General features: G+C 45.2%; 1 protein-coding gene across 1 annotated transcript in view; it reads right to left on the minus strand.

Moving 5' to 3' along the window:
* Positions 1-340: 340 nt before the first annotated feature.
* NPAS3 (neuronal PAS domain protein 3) overlaps positions 341-18,744 on the minus strand; it is a gene marked incomplete at its 5' end in the record, with an annotated part of 443,219 nt that continues 424,815 nt past the window's right edge. The window contains 3 exons of the mRNA XM_039216556.1: positions 341-2,177; positions 4,190-4,314; positions 7,855-8,002. Coding sequence (XP_039072487.1) covers positions 832-2,177; positions 4,190-4,314; positions 7,855-8,002 — 1,619 coding nt within the window. The remainder of the gene's footprint in view (positions 2,178-4,189; positions 4,315-7,854; positions 8,003-18,744) is intronic.

The following is an 18,744-nucleotide window of genomic DNA, read 5'->3' on the forward strand; positions in this document are numbered from 1 at the left end:
GCTTTGTCTTAACTAACCAAGGAGACTGCAGCGGCGGGACTCCAGACCGGGACAGAACACATTTGTTTTTTTCCCCCAAAACCCAGCCCAGGAGCTGCATTTTGTATGAAGACATTACAGATTAATAAATGATAGCACCATGGTTTTAGAAATTAAGTTAATGTTTCAGTAATTAACATTTAGTCCAGCTTTTTTTTTTTTTTAAACATTCTAGTCACAGGCCAGAAATTAAGTTTAAGAATCCAAATTATTTTTATGTGCAAGTAAGAAAATCTTAAAATCTTAACCATAAAAAGAGAATTAAATTCTGCATAAAATTCTAAAATACTATACCCCCTAGCTTTAAAGGAATTAGGAACCAAAACAAAAAAAAACCACCCCATTTCATTTGACTTAGTCAAACAGGGCACATTGTTTATGCTTGTCTCTTTCAATCTTGATCATATCAAGATCTTTAGGAAGAAAAACCCAATGGTTGTCACTGGAGAAATCTCTTGACCACAAGACTGAGTATTCTATGGCAGAGGCATATACAACATTAAAGACATCTTAATAAAGATGCAAAAGGAAAGCAAAACAACCCAACACACATCTTAGAAGAAGACAAAATGGCAGGCAACTGGTCATCTGACTCTCGGAAGGCAAAAAATAAACATATCTTTACAGGAAAGCATAAGTCAAGTTAAAGAAAGAGGGGGTGGGATGGGGGCCGTCGTGGTGAGAGAGGACGCTGACCTGCTCGAATTCAAAGTGCTAGAATTAAAAGGTCTAAACGAAAACGCCGATCGACGATGCCTCCGGGCGGAGCCCTGGCCCGCGCGGGGCGGCGCCTCAGTCCTCCTTGCGCTCCAGAGTCTGTGCCGCGTGGATGCCGTTGCTGTAGACGGGGAAGGGCAGCGTGGAGAAGAGTCCCTCGGCCGTGGTGAACACGTTGCCGGCGGGCATCTGCGTCAGGCTGGCGGCGCTCACGGCGCCGCCGAACGGTCCCGACATGTTGAGCCGGTGCACGTGGTGGTAGAGCATCTCCATGGGCGTCTTGGGGTCGAGGCCGAAGCCGGGGCTGTTAACGTCCACGAAGTTAACAGCGTGAGCGTTGGGCAGCAGGTTGCCCTGCATGGCCAGGGTCACCTCTGCGGGCGCGTAGCGGATGGTGCCGGTGGTGTAGACCCTCTGCGCGGCCGTGCTGGTGGCGGCCAGGGTCCCCGTCACCCTGTGCACCAGCGGGAGCACGACGTTGCCCGCCTGCAACCTCTGCAGCGCCTCCAGGTCCCCAGTGTACAGCAAGGAGTTGGACGCGCTGGGGGCGCTGCCGCCGCCCCCGCCGCCGCCCCCTGGGTGCTTGTCCCGTGGGGACGCCGAGAGCGGGGGCGACAGCGGGTCGGAGGCGACGGGGGCCAAGGCCGCGGTGGTCGAGGCGCCGAACTGAGTCTTGCGGGCGGCGGCGGCGCCGTCGGCGCCCGGCGGGGTGAGGACCGAGTCGGGGATGGCCACGTGCAGGCCCCCGCCGCCCCCGCCGCCCTGCGGGGACGGGAAGTGCTCCGAGCTGGGGGGCTTGGTCATGCTGTAGGGGGACTCGTTTCTGGAGATCTCCCGGTTGGGCGGGTAGTTCCAGATGCTGCTGTCGTTGTCGAAGTTGATGGGTTCCGAGATCTCCGTCTTGATCTTGAGCACCGAGGCACTGTTGGGGGAGGACAGCAGCCGCGGGGGCTCCACCAGGCCCGCGTCCAGGCCGCCGGGGCTCGACGCGCTGGACAGGCGCCGGCGGCTGGCGCTGCCGCCCTTCTGCCGTTTCCGCCTCTTCTTGCGCTTCTGGTGCTTGCTGGAGGCCTGCGCGCCCGCCTCGCCCGCGCTGTCCGAGTCCTTGGCGCTGTCGGACGTGAGCGACTCGCAGTTCTGCAGCCGCAGGTCCGACTCGCTCTCCACGTAGCGCTCCACCTTGATCTGCATGGGGCCCAGGGCGCCGAAGCCGTCCTCGCCCGCCTTGGGGTTCTCAAAGTCCGAGTGCTCGAAGCTGTCGTCGCTGTCGCGGCTGTCCGGGTTGCTGGAGCTGTGGCCGTCTTCGTTGCAGTTCATGTCGTTGTCGCAGGCGTTGCCCGACTTCTTCCGGTCGGGTTCCGGGTCTTCGCTGTTCTCGGACTGATTACCCTTCTCGTCGGACTTGGAGTTCTCGTTGTCCTCTACGCGGGGCCAGTCGCCGGAGGTGACGGCAGCGGGGGGAGGAGAGACAAGAGACACCACGTTAGCAGGGCGGCGTCCGCGTCGCACGTGCTGGGGTGGGGGCGGGGGGGGCGGGGCTGGGGAGGTGTGTTGGCCCACCTGAGCTGTTCCACCACCTTTGCTACCTAAAGCCTGGGCTTTCTCTCTCTTGAGGGCCTCGATTAGCTGGGCCTTTACTCAGAGTGTGGTTCATAGACCAGCGGCATTGCATCACCCGGATGCCTCTTTCAAATGCAGAATCCCAGGCCTGCTGAATCAGATTCTGTATTTGAACAAGATCCCCCGGTGATTGTTTAGCACATTAACATTTGAGAAGTCCTGCAAAAATATTCAGGGAGTCAGGGTAAATAACTTGGAATAAGCTGTTAGTGACACAGAAACATGATGGTATGCAAGGTGACTTTCTACAGACGTCTGTACCTTCCGTTGGTGAATATTTGATCATTATTGAAAACCACACTCCCTATTCCTAAGGTTGTGTGAGGAACAACTCGGTAGCACCCAGCCATTCAGGGAATCAGATGGTGCTTATTTTCATTGACCTGAATCTCTTCCCCCAACTAGAATACAGGCTCCACGGGGCAGGGAAGTTTTGTCTGTTTTTGTTCTCTGCTAAATACGACATATTTAGAACGTCTATTCTAGAACTTCTGCCCCAGGAAAGGACTTGGCAACTGCATGCAGTTTAGGATAGGAAGACAGTCAAGGTCCTCTGTGCTTTTCATCTCCTCCAACTTCCTTGAAGCTTTGTCTGGGGTAGAGGGATATGAGCTCACAGGCCTGGAGAGCAGGTGCCCCAAGGATGGGGGCTGGGGGTGGAGGAACCCTAGCCATCTGGCACGTTAGAGGGAGAGGGAGTTTTCCCAGTAACACAGCTCAGAAGATTTAGGGATGATGCTGATTTTATAGCTGTCCTGTGATGCTTTTGGATGGCACCCTGCACTAGAACCTTGGGGGAATCATGTAACTATTTGATTTCAGTGGAAGATGTTGGGTTAGAAGAGGCTCAGGGTTCTTTGCAGCTGAAGAATTCTGTGAAGTTCTGTGCCCCCTGGCTCTGACTGTGCCTGTGGAATGGGAGTTGGGGGTTGGAGGAAAAGTAACTTTTTTTTTTTTAAATATTTTTTTTTTTTTTTTCTAGGAGAGAGAGAGAGAGAGAGACAGTGTGAGCAGGGGAGGGTCAGAGAGAGAGGGAGTCACAGACTCCGAAACAGGCTCCAGGCTCCGAGCTGGCAGTCAGCACAGAGCCCGACGCGGGGCTCGAACCCACGAACCGCGAGATCATGACCTAAGCGAAAGTCAGACGCTCAACTGACTAAGCCACCCAGGCGCCCCAGGAAAAGTAACTTTTTAAATGAACTTTTTTGTGTCCCAAAGAACTACTCAGAAAGGGTACTTTCCAGAGTCATTTACCAGTGTTCTTAACTATCCTGCTTTGGAGGCTCAGTCCCAGCTTGAGAAGCATGTGATTATTTCAGGCTTAAAGTTACAGACTGTTAGAGGTAGCAGAGATAGTCCTGCCTTTGGCTCTGGTAAAGAGGCCCAAGCTCACTATGGGGTTAGGGCAAGACTCCTTCTGTGTGGCCAGTGCAGGGCTGATGCTGAGTGATCGCTGAATCAGTCGGTCTCTCTCTGTAGGTTTTTGTGCGTACAGGCATATTGGGATGCATAAATGTATCTACATGTGTATAAATATATACCTTAACATACATACGTTTATATATACAACACATATGTGCATGTATACATACCATACACATATATATACACACACCTATATGTGTGCACATATGTAGGTGGTGTTATAGTGGTATACACACACATGCGTAGAGAGGTTCTACCAACTGGATGTGACATGTCTCTCTATGAAACTTAACAGTTCTCTGCTCTGATGGTGGCCGTCTGGCCTCTTCCCACCCCTTGTGTTTGGATAGGCACGCAGTCACTACAGAACATGGAGAAGCAGTAGTACCTGTAATACCTGAGGTATCTTTAGAGTCTGACTCAGAGTCGGATGTCTCTGAAGATTCCGAAGTTTTCTCCGGCAGATGGGGGAGCTGTGCGATATCCATGGGTGTGTCCTTGTACTCGGGGTTGCTGTGGGGGAGGGAGGCATTCGTCAGGAGGGCAGACCCCCATTCCATATGGTTTGCTTTTGACCGTCTTCTCCCCACTTCCCTGCCCCTTACGTCTGGAGTTTAGAGAGTTTAAAAGACTACACGTGAAATCATTACTCAGCTCATTATGGGACTTTGACAGAAGCTTGGATTTCATGTGCTGGGGTACAGCTGCACCCTGCTACAATGACTGAATACCCAAAGGCTCTGGGAAAGCCACTAAAAAGCGTTTAAATAATCAGGTAGCACTGGGCACCTGGGAAGTGTGCCGCTTGCCATCCCGCCCATCTAACACCTGGGGGGCAGGGAGGATGAGAAGTACTCTCAGCTCTTCCTTCCTATTCCTCCTGGTGTGCCCTATCTTCTCTTGGGCTCCTAATGAGTCCATTGCCTCAGTTCCCTGGTCTTGGTTCCTTGATGGAGCTTCTCAGCTGTTCAGATGGCTCTAAAGCTACTGATGGGGGAGGCGGCAGGGTGTGTGTGTGTGTGTGCCTGTGTGTGCGCGCTTGCGGGCGCAGAGCCCTCGGCGCCTAATGATCTGACAGATGCACAGGTGCACCTTGGGATGCATGGATTATGGCTACTGAACTGTCAACACACCCATTACAATCACATTTTCAACTGCTCATGTGGCGTACACCTGTGGCTTGTTAAGCTGGAACTCTGATTGCAGTGGGGAGAGTCCTAGTGTGAAAGAGGCCCAAACAGAATGGCTCTAACCCCATTTGCACAAATGTGCTTAATTTTTGTTCTATTTTTAATTCAGAAACAAGCCTCTTCTGGAAAAGAGAATGTGTTGGGTCAGTTTGAGTTCATTATCTTATAGAAATGCCACTTCAAGGCCAGTCCAATGTACAAGCAGTGTAGGCTACTGTAATCTGAAGGCACCAGGAAAGGGTCTGGCCTCAAACTGGAAAATGCCTCTTCTACCCTCCATGATGGGCCAGCCAGCCAGAGACTTACAATAATTCTCTAGAATTAGAGAATTCTAATGAGATTCCCATATTAAAGAGTCACTGTTGCAGTAACCACTCTAAAACTGCCAGTCACTGGGAGGGTTAATTCAGTAAAATGGGTTATCAGGCATATCACTCCTTAGTGTGAATTAGCTTCAGTAGCAGAGTTCTCTAGAGAAACAGATGAGGCTAATGGTGGGAAGGTGGCCTTAGCACTTAGGCAGTCTCTTAACACTCTGGAGTCCGTAATTCTACCAACACGTGAGGGAACAGGAGCAAGACTGGAGGAGCAATCCTTTCAGAACAGGGCAGGGGAGGCCTGGATGAACCCAGAAGCGAGGGATTCTGGGAAGGAAGAGGTGGCATGAAAATACTGCTCAGGAAAGAACAAAGGACAAGAACATGAGAAAGAAAAACAAACTTCAGTGAGCAACTCTTTTGCTAATATTCAACGGTTGCCATTTTGCCAAGGCCAAGTCCTTTCCTTCTAAGTCTTTAGCCTATAGAAGTGATACCAGTGAATGGCAGACAAGGTAGAGTTTTCTCTGCTAAAGTCCATCCATATTAATCTCCTTTGGTCCAGATGCCGTGGGGTTTCACAAGTCACTTGTCATGCGACTTGCAGCCTTCCATTATTGAACTCGGGGTGAGTCTTTAGGTCAGCTGGGATCTGTCTACCATGTCTGAGAGTGAGGCTCTTGAGCCTGAAAACTGGTCTTGGGTCCCCAAACTGCTTCCTTCCTCTCCCTATGAAAGTAGATGGACTAGAATCACCAAACACTTAGGCGCTTGTATCACAGATCAGTGGTGTGCGTCCACAACCGTATGGACTGACCTCTCCTTAACCCTTCTCATTCCCTCCATTTGGTGGGCAGAGTGGTCATGAGATCGATGAGGCAGTAAGAAAGATCCAGATAGAAAGACATCTCCCTGAACCGGAGTGACAAGCATATACATGACTTTAGTACCCTATGTTCTGTCAGCATGGGGGACAGATATCTTCTAGCCTATGGTGCCCCTGTTACTACTGTCTAATTTTTAATAATAATGGGTCTCCTTGGTACGATGCCATTGCTGAGTAGTAGAAGAATGTTAATGCCACAGTACCGTCTATTTTCTCCTTGGCATGTGAGTATTTTATAACCTCCTGCATTACCCATAGCCACTGTTCTGTAAACCTCTTTGTAAAACCCACCTTGAGCATATCACAAACACAGGGGCAAGTTTGCATGAAAATCAGGCCTCAGGGAAAGCCACATTAAATACACATACTTGGAACCTTTAGAGAGAATTAATGTAGAGTAGAAGAGGTCAAAAAAGGAAAGAGAAAGTAGATAAATGAAGATTCTTTTAAGTGGTGCACATTAAGGGCCTCTCCAGAGCTATAATCATTAGTGTCTGATTGATATGCTATTGGTAGCAAGCACATTCATGCCTTCAAGTCATCACCAATGTACGTGAAACACTCGGAAGGGTCAGTGTGCTGATGAGCCACAGTTGCCAGCATCTCGGCCCCATTTGGCTGTCTCGAAGAAAAATGGGATTCAGGTACTCCCTGTCTAGATTATCAGCCAAAGGGCACCAACTTCCATTCATAAGACCTATCGGAAGCTTTCCCATTCAGACCACGTGTGGGTCCTGCTTGGTGGCTTTAAAGCCAAGAGAAGCCCCTAACTGGAAAGACCGTAGTGGGAGGGAGCCAGGCCTAGCATTCTGATAACTTCAGGACAGGATTGGTGGAGAACCTCCGGGAAATCTTGCCACCCGAAAGCAGACCACCCACGCCATTGCCTTTGTTTTTGTTTTGTTTGTTTGTTTGTTTGTTTGTTTGTCTGTTTGCCAGTTCGACTCCAAAGGCAAAAGGCAGATGAGGAAGGAGCGAGAAACGGGGCTGCAGACTGGAATTTAGGAAGCTGGTGAGCCTGGCTTCATTCATGGATGCAGATGTGAGGGCACATGAAAATAGCGATGAAGGGTGCGATCCCACAGAATTCAGCAAAAGGAGAGGGCCTGCATTCATACACTGATACTGCCTTCATTCTGGCAAAGCAACTCACTTCACTCACCAAAACTTGAATGCCCCGGGGGGATCAGATGCTATGTAATCTACTTAAGGCTTCAAAGGGATGCAATACAGGAGACATAGAGTGAACCCTGCCACTTCTTCCCCATGCCCTTTTGCTTAATTTTCTCAAGGACTGGAATGCAGAAGTATAGGTTCATGTGGTGGGGAGAAGGTGGTGCTTTCTTGAATGCTTCATCTGTAGGCAAAAGTCTGCATTTTTTCCCCCCTAACCTGAACATGTGTGGGGAAACCAAAGCAATGTCTGCAGAGCGTTGACAGACCAAGAATTACTGAAAATTTTGTGGCTCTGCCCCGGAAGTCCCCTCCAACATTGCTCTGATCTTTGCATATGTCTTTGAATCTTGTGGAAAGAAAAAGCAGAATTTCTACATAATTCCACACCAGACACTGCCAAAAGATAATAAAACATGTCAGCTATTAACCACGGGCTGCATATTTTATAACTGACACAGAAATGAAAAAGAATTAGAAAATATACCTAAGAAGATAATTCACCCAGATGATATTCTTCTCATTTGCGTTCTTGGCATTAATAGCTATGGTGGCACTAGACTGTATCCAAATATATCCTCCATTCTTCTGCATCCAACGATAGTACTTCGTCACACACTGGCCCTTATTCAGCACTGGGGGGAGAAAACAAAACAAATGGAAGGCATTGTGTATTAAGACGGGGACCAAATGATTATCATCCCGGTAAAACCGCCAGCTTAGAGAGGGGAGGTCCTGCACTAAGCCAGGGGTGCCCTTCTGTATGCTTAATGTATAATGCCATTAGTAGGACAAATAAAATCAACAATTCAGTGGAGCGAGGGTTACTAGCATTTGTAGCAAGACTTTATTCCGTTTTGGGCAGCCATGGTGTGAAAGAATAAAAGGACTACAAATCTTGTTGGCTCACAGAATACCTAATGTGGTGTGGATATTGTCAATGGGTTTGACGTCAGACGCTAACAAAGGAAAATTTGTATGTGATTTATTCATAGCTTCGAGGTAGATCTCTCTGAGATTCCAGATATTTGAATGGTTCCGAAGATGCGCTACCCCTTGTCTTTGATCATTTCACCTCAGTGCAAGCAGTATCAACCAGTGTCCTCATACATCTGTTCCTTTTGATCTTGTCTAGCAGAATTTATAGTTCACATATGAACGAAATTTACATTGGTCAGTCAGGGGAAATTCTGGCGAGACTTTACTGAATGTTGGAACAAAATAAATTTCCCGACCAAGTCAGAGAGAAGCGGTGGCCTAAGGGAGGCACAGAATTGACTTGGCTAGAGCCAAACAGAGTGACAGCTCCACACAGGCTCTGAAATATGGCCCCAAATGAAGGAACAAGTAAAAACAATCAGTAATGTGAAACGGTGCCATTAAATACCCACTGAAGGAGAGCTTTAAAATGCAGATGTTAAAAATGATACTTTAACCAAAATCTTGCCAAGTTGAAATTGATTTGATTTGTATCTGGGTACTCCTGAGCTAGTAAAACGGGAAAGTGCAGTAAATCATCCCCTGAAATAAAGTGCTATGGAAAGGAATGGTTTAAAAGGATGCCGGAAATGTGCAAAACCTGCTGTTATTACTTGGCTGCGGGATCGCAGCAACTCCACACCCCCGGAAAAGCGCGCCAGCTAGTTGGCCACTAGAGGGCAGTGTGCATTCGTCCACGTTGCCCACTTTTTGGCATGTCCTTGTCTCCGTCTGCTAAAATGAAAAACCTCTAACTGCTGTAATAAATTTGGCTAAATTAGCTGCTAAATGGTTATCTCAAGTAATATGTATTTGCATTAATCATCTTGCTCTAAACCAGAACAAGCCAGAGTCCTAAAGACGTAGTAAATTCATATTGTCCATTTAATTACGGCTAATAAGTGCTTCATATACAATACTTTCATGAAGTACATTTTGATTTTTTTTTGGGGGGGGGGTGCTGGATGGGTAAGGGGAAGTCACTTTGGAAAAGAGCCGTGTTGTAAGGCTGTTGAAGCTCATCCCGTCGCATCTCAGCCATTCTTCCTGGCTCCGGAAGTGATCAAAAATCAACCTCCACATACTGTATCCATCAGCACAGAAGCTCTGATGCTTTTCTCCCATTCTCCCCTTTTCTCACAATGCACTGAATGGGTGGTTGTAAAATTTCATAATTACGTCTTAACAGGTGCTTGAAAAAAGATTTGCTTTGATGAGTGCTTCAAAAAGTGGCAAGCTCTATGCTGAAACTATTCAACAGTTGAGGGTATTTTCAAGGCCCGGAACTGTCATCATCTCTGGGTGGCGAGGCTCCACAGGTAGCATTGTACTCTCCCGGTGTAGGCAATTGTAAGTTCTGCCATTCTGCATGCATGGCTTCCCGGGCTACAAAACTGCGTGGTGAAGCTGAAAGCAGTGAAATACTAACTCTGCCATACAGCTCTTCTGTCAAACCATCGTTGCATGCAACAAGATGTGCTTTTATTCAAATCCTCTCAACCTGGTTAACTATTAATAGAGGAATGACGGGTTATGAAATTCTGCCCACTGTTTTCACGGAGAAAAACTTGTAGCACCCCAATCAGTGGCTGGTGTAGAATTCTCTCTGCCGTGTGTCTGGAATAAGGAAGAATTTCAAGGGGTTCTAAGGATTGTTGACAAGGGCAAGGAGACTAAGGAGCCCCTGTTTAGAATCACATGGGGAAAACACTGATGTGGTACGCTGGAGAAGCCCAGCCTGCCTGGGGATTCCAGACTGGATTGTGACCATACATAGGCAAAATTTAAAAATTACCCCCAGAACCAGAATACAGTACATAGAAAGGGGGCAACGTGAGAAGGGAATTCTAAAGTTAAATTAGAATGTGCAGAATCAACATAAAGATGACCCCCACCCCCATTCCTTATAATACATTCTCTTACTTAAAAACAAACACAATCTCAGTTCTGAATTGTACAGCCAGCAAAACATCTGCCTCCTTAGTGGGCTCCGTGTACCTGCCGTGAAGGGGGCTGAAAGACCGGTGATAGGGGGTCGTCTTTTGGAGCACAGGCAATAGGACTCTGGGTCTGATTAAAGTGCATCTGTTTCCTGAGAATAAATATAAATTTACGAGGGCTCCGGAATACATTAACTTAGACTTCTTCATCACCCAGGCCAAGGGCCGCCTAGCAAAGAGAGGAGCCCTAACCGAAAGCAGCAGGCTGGGTAGGTCTTCACGTGACGAAGTGGTGTGGAAGGAGTGATGTGGGTGGGTGTCCCCTCACGCTCCTTGGGGAGAGAGGCAGCTACCTGAGTGCTTTCGTTTGCTGTGGCGAACACCCCAGAGCAGGTCCCTGGAGCCCATTGTGGTCGCTGAAGAGAAAAAGTTTGACCTAATCCATTCACTTGGCCTGGGCTAGCCTGACAAAACCGGTCCTGAAAGGTAAAGGTACTTTCTGGCCTGGACACAGATCACGACTCTTTTCCTGAAGATGAGTGTTTTCTGAATGAGACTTCCATGTGCCAGTGGGAAGCTAGATGGTGAGAGAGAAGGAGCCGAGTTAGCTCCCACTATGGCAGGAAATGGTGACCAAAATATCGAGCCGGTTGGTTTTTTTTGTTGTCCAGGAGATCCCATAAAAAGAAATCACAATGGAATTTTGCTTCCTTTAAAACGAACAAGGAATAATTTTTGCTTGGGGCTCCAGACTATAAATTTATGACTTTGGGATGAAGCTTCTTTCTTAAAAAAAAAAAAAAAAAAATCATACTGGCAAATCAGTTGGATCATTCCAGCTGCGCCAGAGGCAGGATCTGACAGCTTTTTCTGAGCTCATGTGGTCCTAATCAGCTCAAGAAGAAAAGCCACCTTGGTGCCAGTTTGAAAGAGATTTTTAGTTTGTAATAAATTAGACAACTTGAAAAACACAAAAACTTTTTCAATTCTCTTTAAAGAATCCAGGGCCTGTTATTTCTATTTGTGAGTTTTAGCTTTCAATCACAGAGGGAAAAGGAGAGAATGTTTGCGTCAGGCTATTTCCTACAATTCCTTTTGTGGGGAAAATCCCAAGAAAGTATGATGTAAGTTACTTGATATGGAAGTCCTTAAAAAATAGCTAACTGTCCCTTGAAAAGAGATACGTACTCATCAGACCAAAGAGCTGAGGAGTAAATTCATAACACTGTGCTCAAACTATAAAGAGAGGAAGCAGAGAGAGAAAGAAAATTTATACATGGCTCATAGTTTTAGTTTTATACCATGATATGGTTTGAGTACTTTTAACACATGACCTGGCACCTTCTCTTGGATTTATCGCAAAGTTTACTTTTGATCCAAAACTTTGGCTCCAACATTCTGTGTGTCCCTCATTGACCTCACTGATCACAGTATGTCTAGGATTATGTTTTTAAAGTTGTACCAGAGGCATTGGTTTTTCTTTAAGGATCTCACAACATCTCAATGGCCTTTTCTGAGCTCTTACAGGGTTATGATGAAGATGTGGGGAGGTGGGGTGTAGTTTTTTGCAGGTCCATTTGCAATCTGGAATATTCCTGGGTATATTTCGTATATATATCGAATATAATTCGTAGCACCTCTGCTACTTGTTTCTTGGTTCTGCAACTTGTTTCTTTTACTCTGACGTCTAGGGTGTAACCAATGGGTCTCCATAGCTATGGCCCTGAGGAGAACCAAGAAGCCGTCATCCACCCTACTCTATCTTCCAGGCCAAAGGTGCCTGTGAGTTACAGACTGTGCTCTTCAGAGGACAGAGGTGACCCCACATGTGTGACAAGAATATAACAAAGAGACTTAGCTCCACCTGGCTGAACTGCTACAATCCTGCTCAGTTGACAATTTTTGGCTTTTAGCGTCAAAATACCACCCACCCCAACTGTGAAGGGAGTGGTAAATACAGTTTAATCAAAAGAAAACTGCAGAGAACTTCCATTTTAGGACATGTGACCTGTTGTGTCAAATACACGCTTCCCCCCCCTCCCCAAAAGGCTGGATGCTCATCAGTTTTATTGAATATCACTCAACAATGTCACCTAGTTTCTTGGTTTGAGCTTCGTGGCAGGAGTACAAGAAATGTTGTGCTCGTGGAGGAAAACTCCTCTCCCCGTGAAACCTGACGGACTCTTGCTGAAGCACACATCCATGGCTCAGCACAGTCACCAAACAGAGGGATTTCAGTTTTCCTTGGGAAAACTTTGTCCCTAGAAATAGGCTGATGATTGAAAGGACATAAAGGGTGCCTGTGCCTGTGGCAGGAACATAATTCTGTTAGTAAATCAAAACAAATCAGTACAAGTTTGCCTTCAGAAATATGGAGAAAAAAAGAGAACATGGTCCCTTCCTGTTGGGCTGTTCTACCAAATCAAAGCCAAAGATTCTAAATAGTGAGTTACTTGTGTCTTACAAAGAAGGAAGCAGCCTAATTCAGTTTGAAGAGGAGATGAAGAACACATATCAAAAGCGGTCTTTTAGCAAAGTGTCTCACAAAAGGACATTTTAGTGGTTTGCATATGCATTAAAAAGCTGCAATACTTGGCGTATTCAGGTAAGTATAGAATAAATAGGAAATGATGAGATCATCAGAGATTGCACACTACACATTCACACAGCTGAACAAAGAGCTTCATTATCGTCATGGCAATAGGAGGACGCATCTGCGGCGCCATTCACCCCTCCTTGAGGTACCTTCATCAGTGGCCGCAGAGAATGGAGAAGGGGGTGCCTTCTCCGAGGAACTCCAGTGTTATTTCTGAATTCACTAATGTGGAGTGTGTGCAAGTAAGGGGGCATGTGTGTGCTAGAATCACACTTTCTACTTAATACCACAGTTGGGTGCTTAGCTGTAGCCACTGGTTTTCTTTCTACATTCACAAAACTGCCAGATGAAACTTGAAAAAGAATACTGACTCTTTAATCTCTGCTTCTCTACCTAAGGCCCAAGGCAGGCTGACAGGGAACTTCATTCTGGAAACAGGACTTTTTTTTTTTTTTTTTTTTTTAATTCTGGATTACTTTTTCTTCTGCTTTTGAAAACTGTGGGCTATAGGGGAATGAACCTGACACAGACTTAAAACAGGAACAAGTTTCTTTATCTAAAAGTTATAGTCCTTGATGCTCACAGGAAGGTCATTTTCAAAACCCACAGGAGAAACGGCATTAGAGGCAGAATCTGTGCATTAAGCGCTTTATTTACTTGCAACACAGACCGTTTTTCATTTGGAACTGTTCACAGGATCAACCAAGGCTTTGATGCTGTGCAGACTTTCCTATAGATTGTGCAATTAGTGAGCTAGATGTCTTAAATAGCAGGCATCCATGAATTGGTTTGTAGTGGTGTGTGTGTGTGTGTGTGTGTGTGTGTATCTCTGTGCCAAGCAATATTTGGTAAAGTTTAATGATATTTGATACTTAACGTGAGTTACGAGCTTGAGGACAGAAGACCTGTGGATGTTCCGTGAATGACGATGCATCATCTATGGATTTTCCCCCTAATACATTAATGACAGGCCCTGCTAGAATTGCTATCTGTGTGATTTATAACCTCAGAAGAGGTTTTTTCCTATACCACTGCCAATTGATAGATTTTTATTAACTGTTAATATTGAATCATGCAGAGAAAACTTTTCATTGATTTAGGACATGTCAATTTGTTAAGTTTAAAAAATAAATTCCCCTTTTCTTCATGATAATGTACTGAATTGGAGACCAAACCTTTTAAACACTGATGGGATCATGTTCTAGGACAAGAAAAATCAAAGTGATGGCTGGCAAGAGTGACATTTGAGATCTCAGATTTTTTTTTCAAGCTTGCTTCAGTGTAACCAGAGTTTCTGTACCATCCCTTCCTGCCCTTCTTGGCCTAAAGTAGTTAGGGACAGTATTTCTTGGCTCTTATACTTTTTTTTTTTTTTTGGTGGGGATTTGCTATATAAAGGGAAACAGCGAACTCTTCAGCATGGAAATAAGAAAAATTTACAGTCAGGAAATGAGGGAAATGGTGGATTGATTCACTCACTCAGTGTTCTTTTGAGTGCCTATTCTGTGCGAGGCAGTGGGGGATCTCGAAGGAAGCAAACTTTGGTGGTGGGCCTGTTCGCCTATTCGTCTCGGTCATGGTAATTCCATTTCCTTACCAGTGATTGATTTCAGGTTTGGAATATGGTGAAACACTGGACAGTGAGATCCACAGGGAAGTCTCTCATTGGGAACTATTGGAAAAGTTTTCTTTATCCTGAAAAAAAGGATTTACCTCAATTTGCCTTTCTATGGGAGACAGATACTTAGCATTTTCACTAAGAAACTTAGAACTGTGATAGCTCTTACGGCAAGTGGTGTGAGGGTCTGTGAAAGCATGGGGGTCTGACCTGGCCTGACTGAATCCTATCCCCCCCTTTAAAAATGAAGTATTGGCGGGGCGCCTGGGTGGCTTAGTCGGTTAAGCGTCCGACTTTCGCTTAGGTCATGATCTCGTGGTTCGTGGGTTCGAGCCCCGCGTCCGGCTCTGTGCTGACTGCCAGCTCAGAGCCTGGAGGCTGTTTCGGATTCTGTGTCTCCCTCTCTCTCTGACCCTCCCCTGCTCACGCTGTCTCTCTCGCTCTCTCTCAGAAATAAATAAAAATATTAAAAAAAAATGAAGTATTGGCAAGGGAAAGTTGGAATGGAGGGAGAACTAAAACAAGGTAAAAGGATAAGGTTGGATACTAGACTCAGATTTATGCCTCTTGTGAAACCTATATTTCTGGATGGGGTCATTTTAGGAAGTGCACTAAACATCTTTAATAAGAAATAGATAAGTGGTGAGGCCTGAGTATACAGAAACTAGTGTCTGGTAAAAACAGGAATACTTAAAGGAGCCCAGACAAGTTTCATTTGTTCACCTATTGTGTAGATTTTCAGAAACCCAAATACTTGGTTGTTGAAAACATTACAGATGCTCCCATGTAGAGGACATCGTTGATTGTCCACTGAACAGCTATTCTTTTTTTCCCCCCAGTGTTATTTAGAAATAATGGACATATATCACTGTGTGAGTTTAAACACACAGCATGATGGTTTGATTTACATAGATTATGAAACAATGACCTCAGCAGGATCAGCTAACATTCATCTTCTCATATAGGCAGAATAAGAAGAGAAAGAGGGAGAAAGGAAAGCAATGTGCTCCTTTTGAATTCTTAGGAGTTACTCCCGACAACTTTCCTATGCATCCTGCAGCAGTCATCATGTTGGGTATGGAATAGTTCTTCTGTCACTTCTTTCTGGATAAGGAAACTCTCCCAAGTGTCAGTGGGGACAAACTTGGATTGTTTAAACAAGTCATGGCAAATTCCATCTGGTAGGTGATCTGGCTTGGGCATTTGTCGAAATGCCGGACAATGAGACGTAAAGGGGCCTCTCACTCCTGGGGGCCCTGTAGGAGTATTTTCTTTAAGAACGAACCTCAAAGAGTGACTGACCCTTTCCTGACTTTGGACATTGTCTTGTGAGGAATTGGTGATGGGCAGTGCCACAGCTATCTTTGGATCATGAAGAGAAACTTGTGAGAGGGTTACAGAGAAAGTTGAAGTCATTTGTGCTTGGGTTTTCTGTTACTTGTAACTGGATACATTCTAGTGGATGTGCCCCACCAACAATTCTAGGAAGCCAGAGGGGGCTTGGAGTTCATAAAGAGGTTCAAATGACCTGATCCTTAGTTAACACTAAATTAATGGTAAAACCATTGTATGCTAAACGCATACACAAATTAAATCCTTATGTTGCTCACTTGTGTTAAACAAGGAAAAGTTTGAGGTTTTTTGAGATGTGCAAGGTGTCATTAAATCAACATTTTAAGGAAAGTAGTTATAAAACATGTAACTGGGGGAACCTGTGTGGAACCTGGGTGGCTCAGTCGGTTAAGCATCTGACTTTGGCTCAGGTTATGATCTCCCAGTCCTTGAGTCTGTTTCACATTCTGTCTCCCTCTCTCTGCTCATGTGTGTGCCCGTGCTCTCTCTCAAAAACAAATAAACATTAAAAAAATAAAAAAAAAAAAACCTTTAACAGCATCTTGTTCTAGTCTTGTAGAAAGTATAAGAAGTAATGGAATTCATTTTATTTAGGCCGATTTAGGTTTAAATGGATAATTTAGAAGTTTTTTTTTTCTGAACTTGTTATAAGAGGAATGGGTTAGTTACTCTCAAATATCAGGTGTTTCTTTTTATGATTATAAAAGCAGCTACTAATTGAAATAGTAATAAGGAAAAGCCCAAGGATCCATGGTAGGATTTCAGTAGAATAGATCAGTCCAATTGAAGTTCTGGCTTACTTCCTGGGCAGAGAGAAAAGATCGTGTGGTATCATTCTGTGTCCTTCTCTGTGCTCTGGGATGTCCCTGACCCTCCACCTCTGTCCATCTGCCACCTTGGCTTCTTGCCATCTTCTTTCAAGTTCCAGGGAAGATGTGCTACCTCTGGACCTTCTCATCCTCCCTTTCTGCCCCCCGTCTTGGGGGTTTCAGTGTTCTGTTTATACATCTCATTAGGAGCGCCGAGGTGGTTGAGTCGGTTGAACATCCAACTTCGATTTTGGCTCGGGTCATGATCTCGCAGTTTGTGGGTTCAAGCCATGCATTGGGCTCTCTGCCAACAGCCTGGAGCCTGCTTCAGATTCTGTGTCTCCCTCTTTTTCTGCCCCTCCTCCACACACACTCTGTCTCTCTCTCAAAAATAAACATTAAAATAAAAAATATACATCTCAGTAGTTCTTATTTTATGCCACCTTTTCAAAATTGGCTGTTTTCATGCTATCCTCCCTACTTGAAGGCTCCTTGAAGGTAGAGACTAAATCTTAGTTAGTTTTGAAATATTATTGCAATACCACAAAGCTTTGTATACAGTAAGTACTCACAGATTTTAGATGAACTTGAACAGGGTAAATGTTTATATTCACACATGCAACAAACACATGGAAAAATATTCACCTGGGGAAAAAACTGAAGACTTCCTTTTGCTTACAAGTTGTCTATTACTTCCATTTATACTCTCTTGAATACCAGTGGAGAAAACTAATAGTTGACAGCTTTGTAAAGAAGTCTGTCTCTTTGTCAAGTAGTCACATACTGGTTTCATTTGAACGCAGACCGAGATACCCTCAGAGCCAATTCCCCACTTCTATTTTACTATTGTGTATAAGATTCAGCCGTCTGAAGAGGAAAATGAAGCCGTTAAGATTGTTAGTCAATTTGTATTTACTTTTACTTCACATACAGTCAAGAATACCTCCTAAATACTAGCATAATCAGTCCTTCTCAGACGTGAACCTGAATGTGAGTCCGCTGGGGATCTTGTTAACTGCAGATGTGGATTCAGTAAGCTGGGGGTGGGCCCGAAATTCTGCATTTCTGTAAATGCAGTGGAGCAAAGCCCTTGCTGATCTCTGTTCCCTGCCTGCCTTTAGACTGAAAAAGCCCAAATCCGAACTTCCTCAAAAAAAAAAAAAAAAAAAAAAAATACTGGCAATTCGCTTCTGCATAAAACCTGACTTTATTTCATCTCCATGTGGCCATCTTTTTTGGTTAATGGACAGACACATGATATGGGCTGACTCGGCTTCTGAAAAAAGTCTGACACGGTAGCTCTTACATATATTTCTTTTCATGGATATTTCCGTATTCATAGAAGAAGAGGAAAAAATCATTTGCTTTGGGAAAAAGTCCAGCCAATGATCAGGTTGCAGCTAAATCCCTGAGGGCCCAGCCCTGAACAAGGCTAAGATGGAAACATAGAAAAAAAAAAAAGTCCCCCGTGCTATTTGGACTCAGCCCACTCACCAAACTTTGTGCCTTCCTCTCTCCCTTCATTGCAGCTTCCTTTACTGTGTGCAATGGCTGCATACCCAAATCAACAATTAAATTCCCCCTTTGTTTGCGTGGCAGATGACAAATGCATGGAGGACATCTTGTGTTTCCGAGGCAGGCAGGGCACTTACTTTGATTGATGCTCAGTTGTGGAAAAAAATGAGCTGGGAAGGAATTACAATGGAGGGCCTGCAGACTGGAAGGGGATATACTAATTAGTCCTGCATTAAGCAGTCGGCTTGCATTTGGCGATGAGACGAGCCTTCAGGAGGGAAGCGTAGGGGTTATTGATGCAAAACAGCATGCATTGCATTATGCCAGGTAGCTGTGTATTACTTTTGTTAAGGATAAAATTTCGTAATTAAGAAATAAATGCTTAGGCTACTGTATATTTTTTTCTTTTTTTAACATCCTCCAAATATATTGGGCAGCCCATGCTTTTTTTTTTTTTTTTTTTTTTAATTGTATGAGATCTTATAGACAAGCTCGAAGTCCTTCTTTCTTTGTGAAATAACTCTTCCAGAGTTTCTTCATCCTGGGTAAGGTCCTCGGAAGGGAAAAC

This window comes from Hyaena hyaena, unplaced genomic scaffold, assembly GCF_003009895.1.
Source record: "Hyaena hyaena isolate Hyena2069 unplaced genomic scaffold, ASM300989v1 scaffold_639, whole genome shotgun sequence".
Taxonomy (NCBI): domain Eukaryota; kingdom Metazoa; phylum Chordata; class Mammalia; order Carnivora; family Hyaenidae; genus Hyaena; species Hyaena hyaena.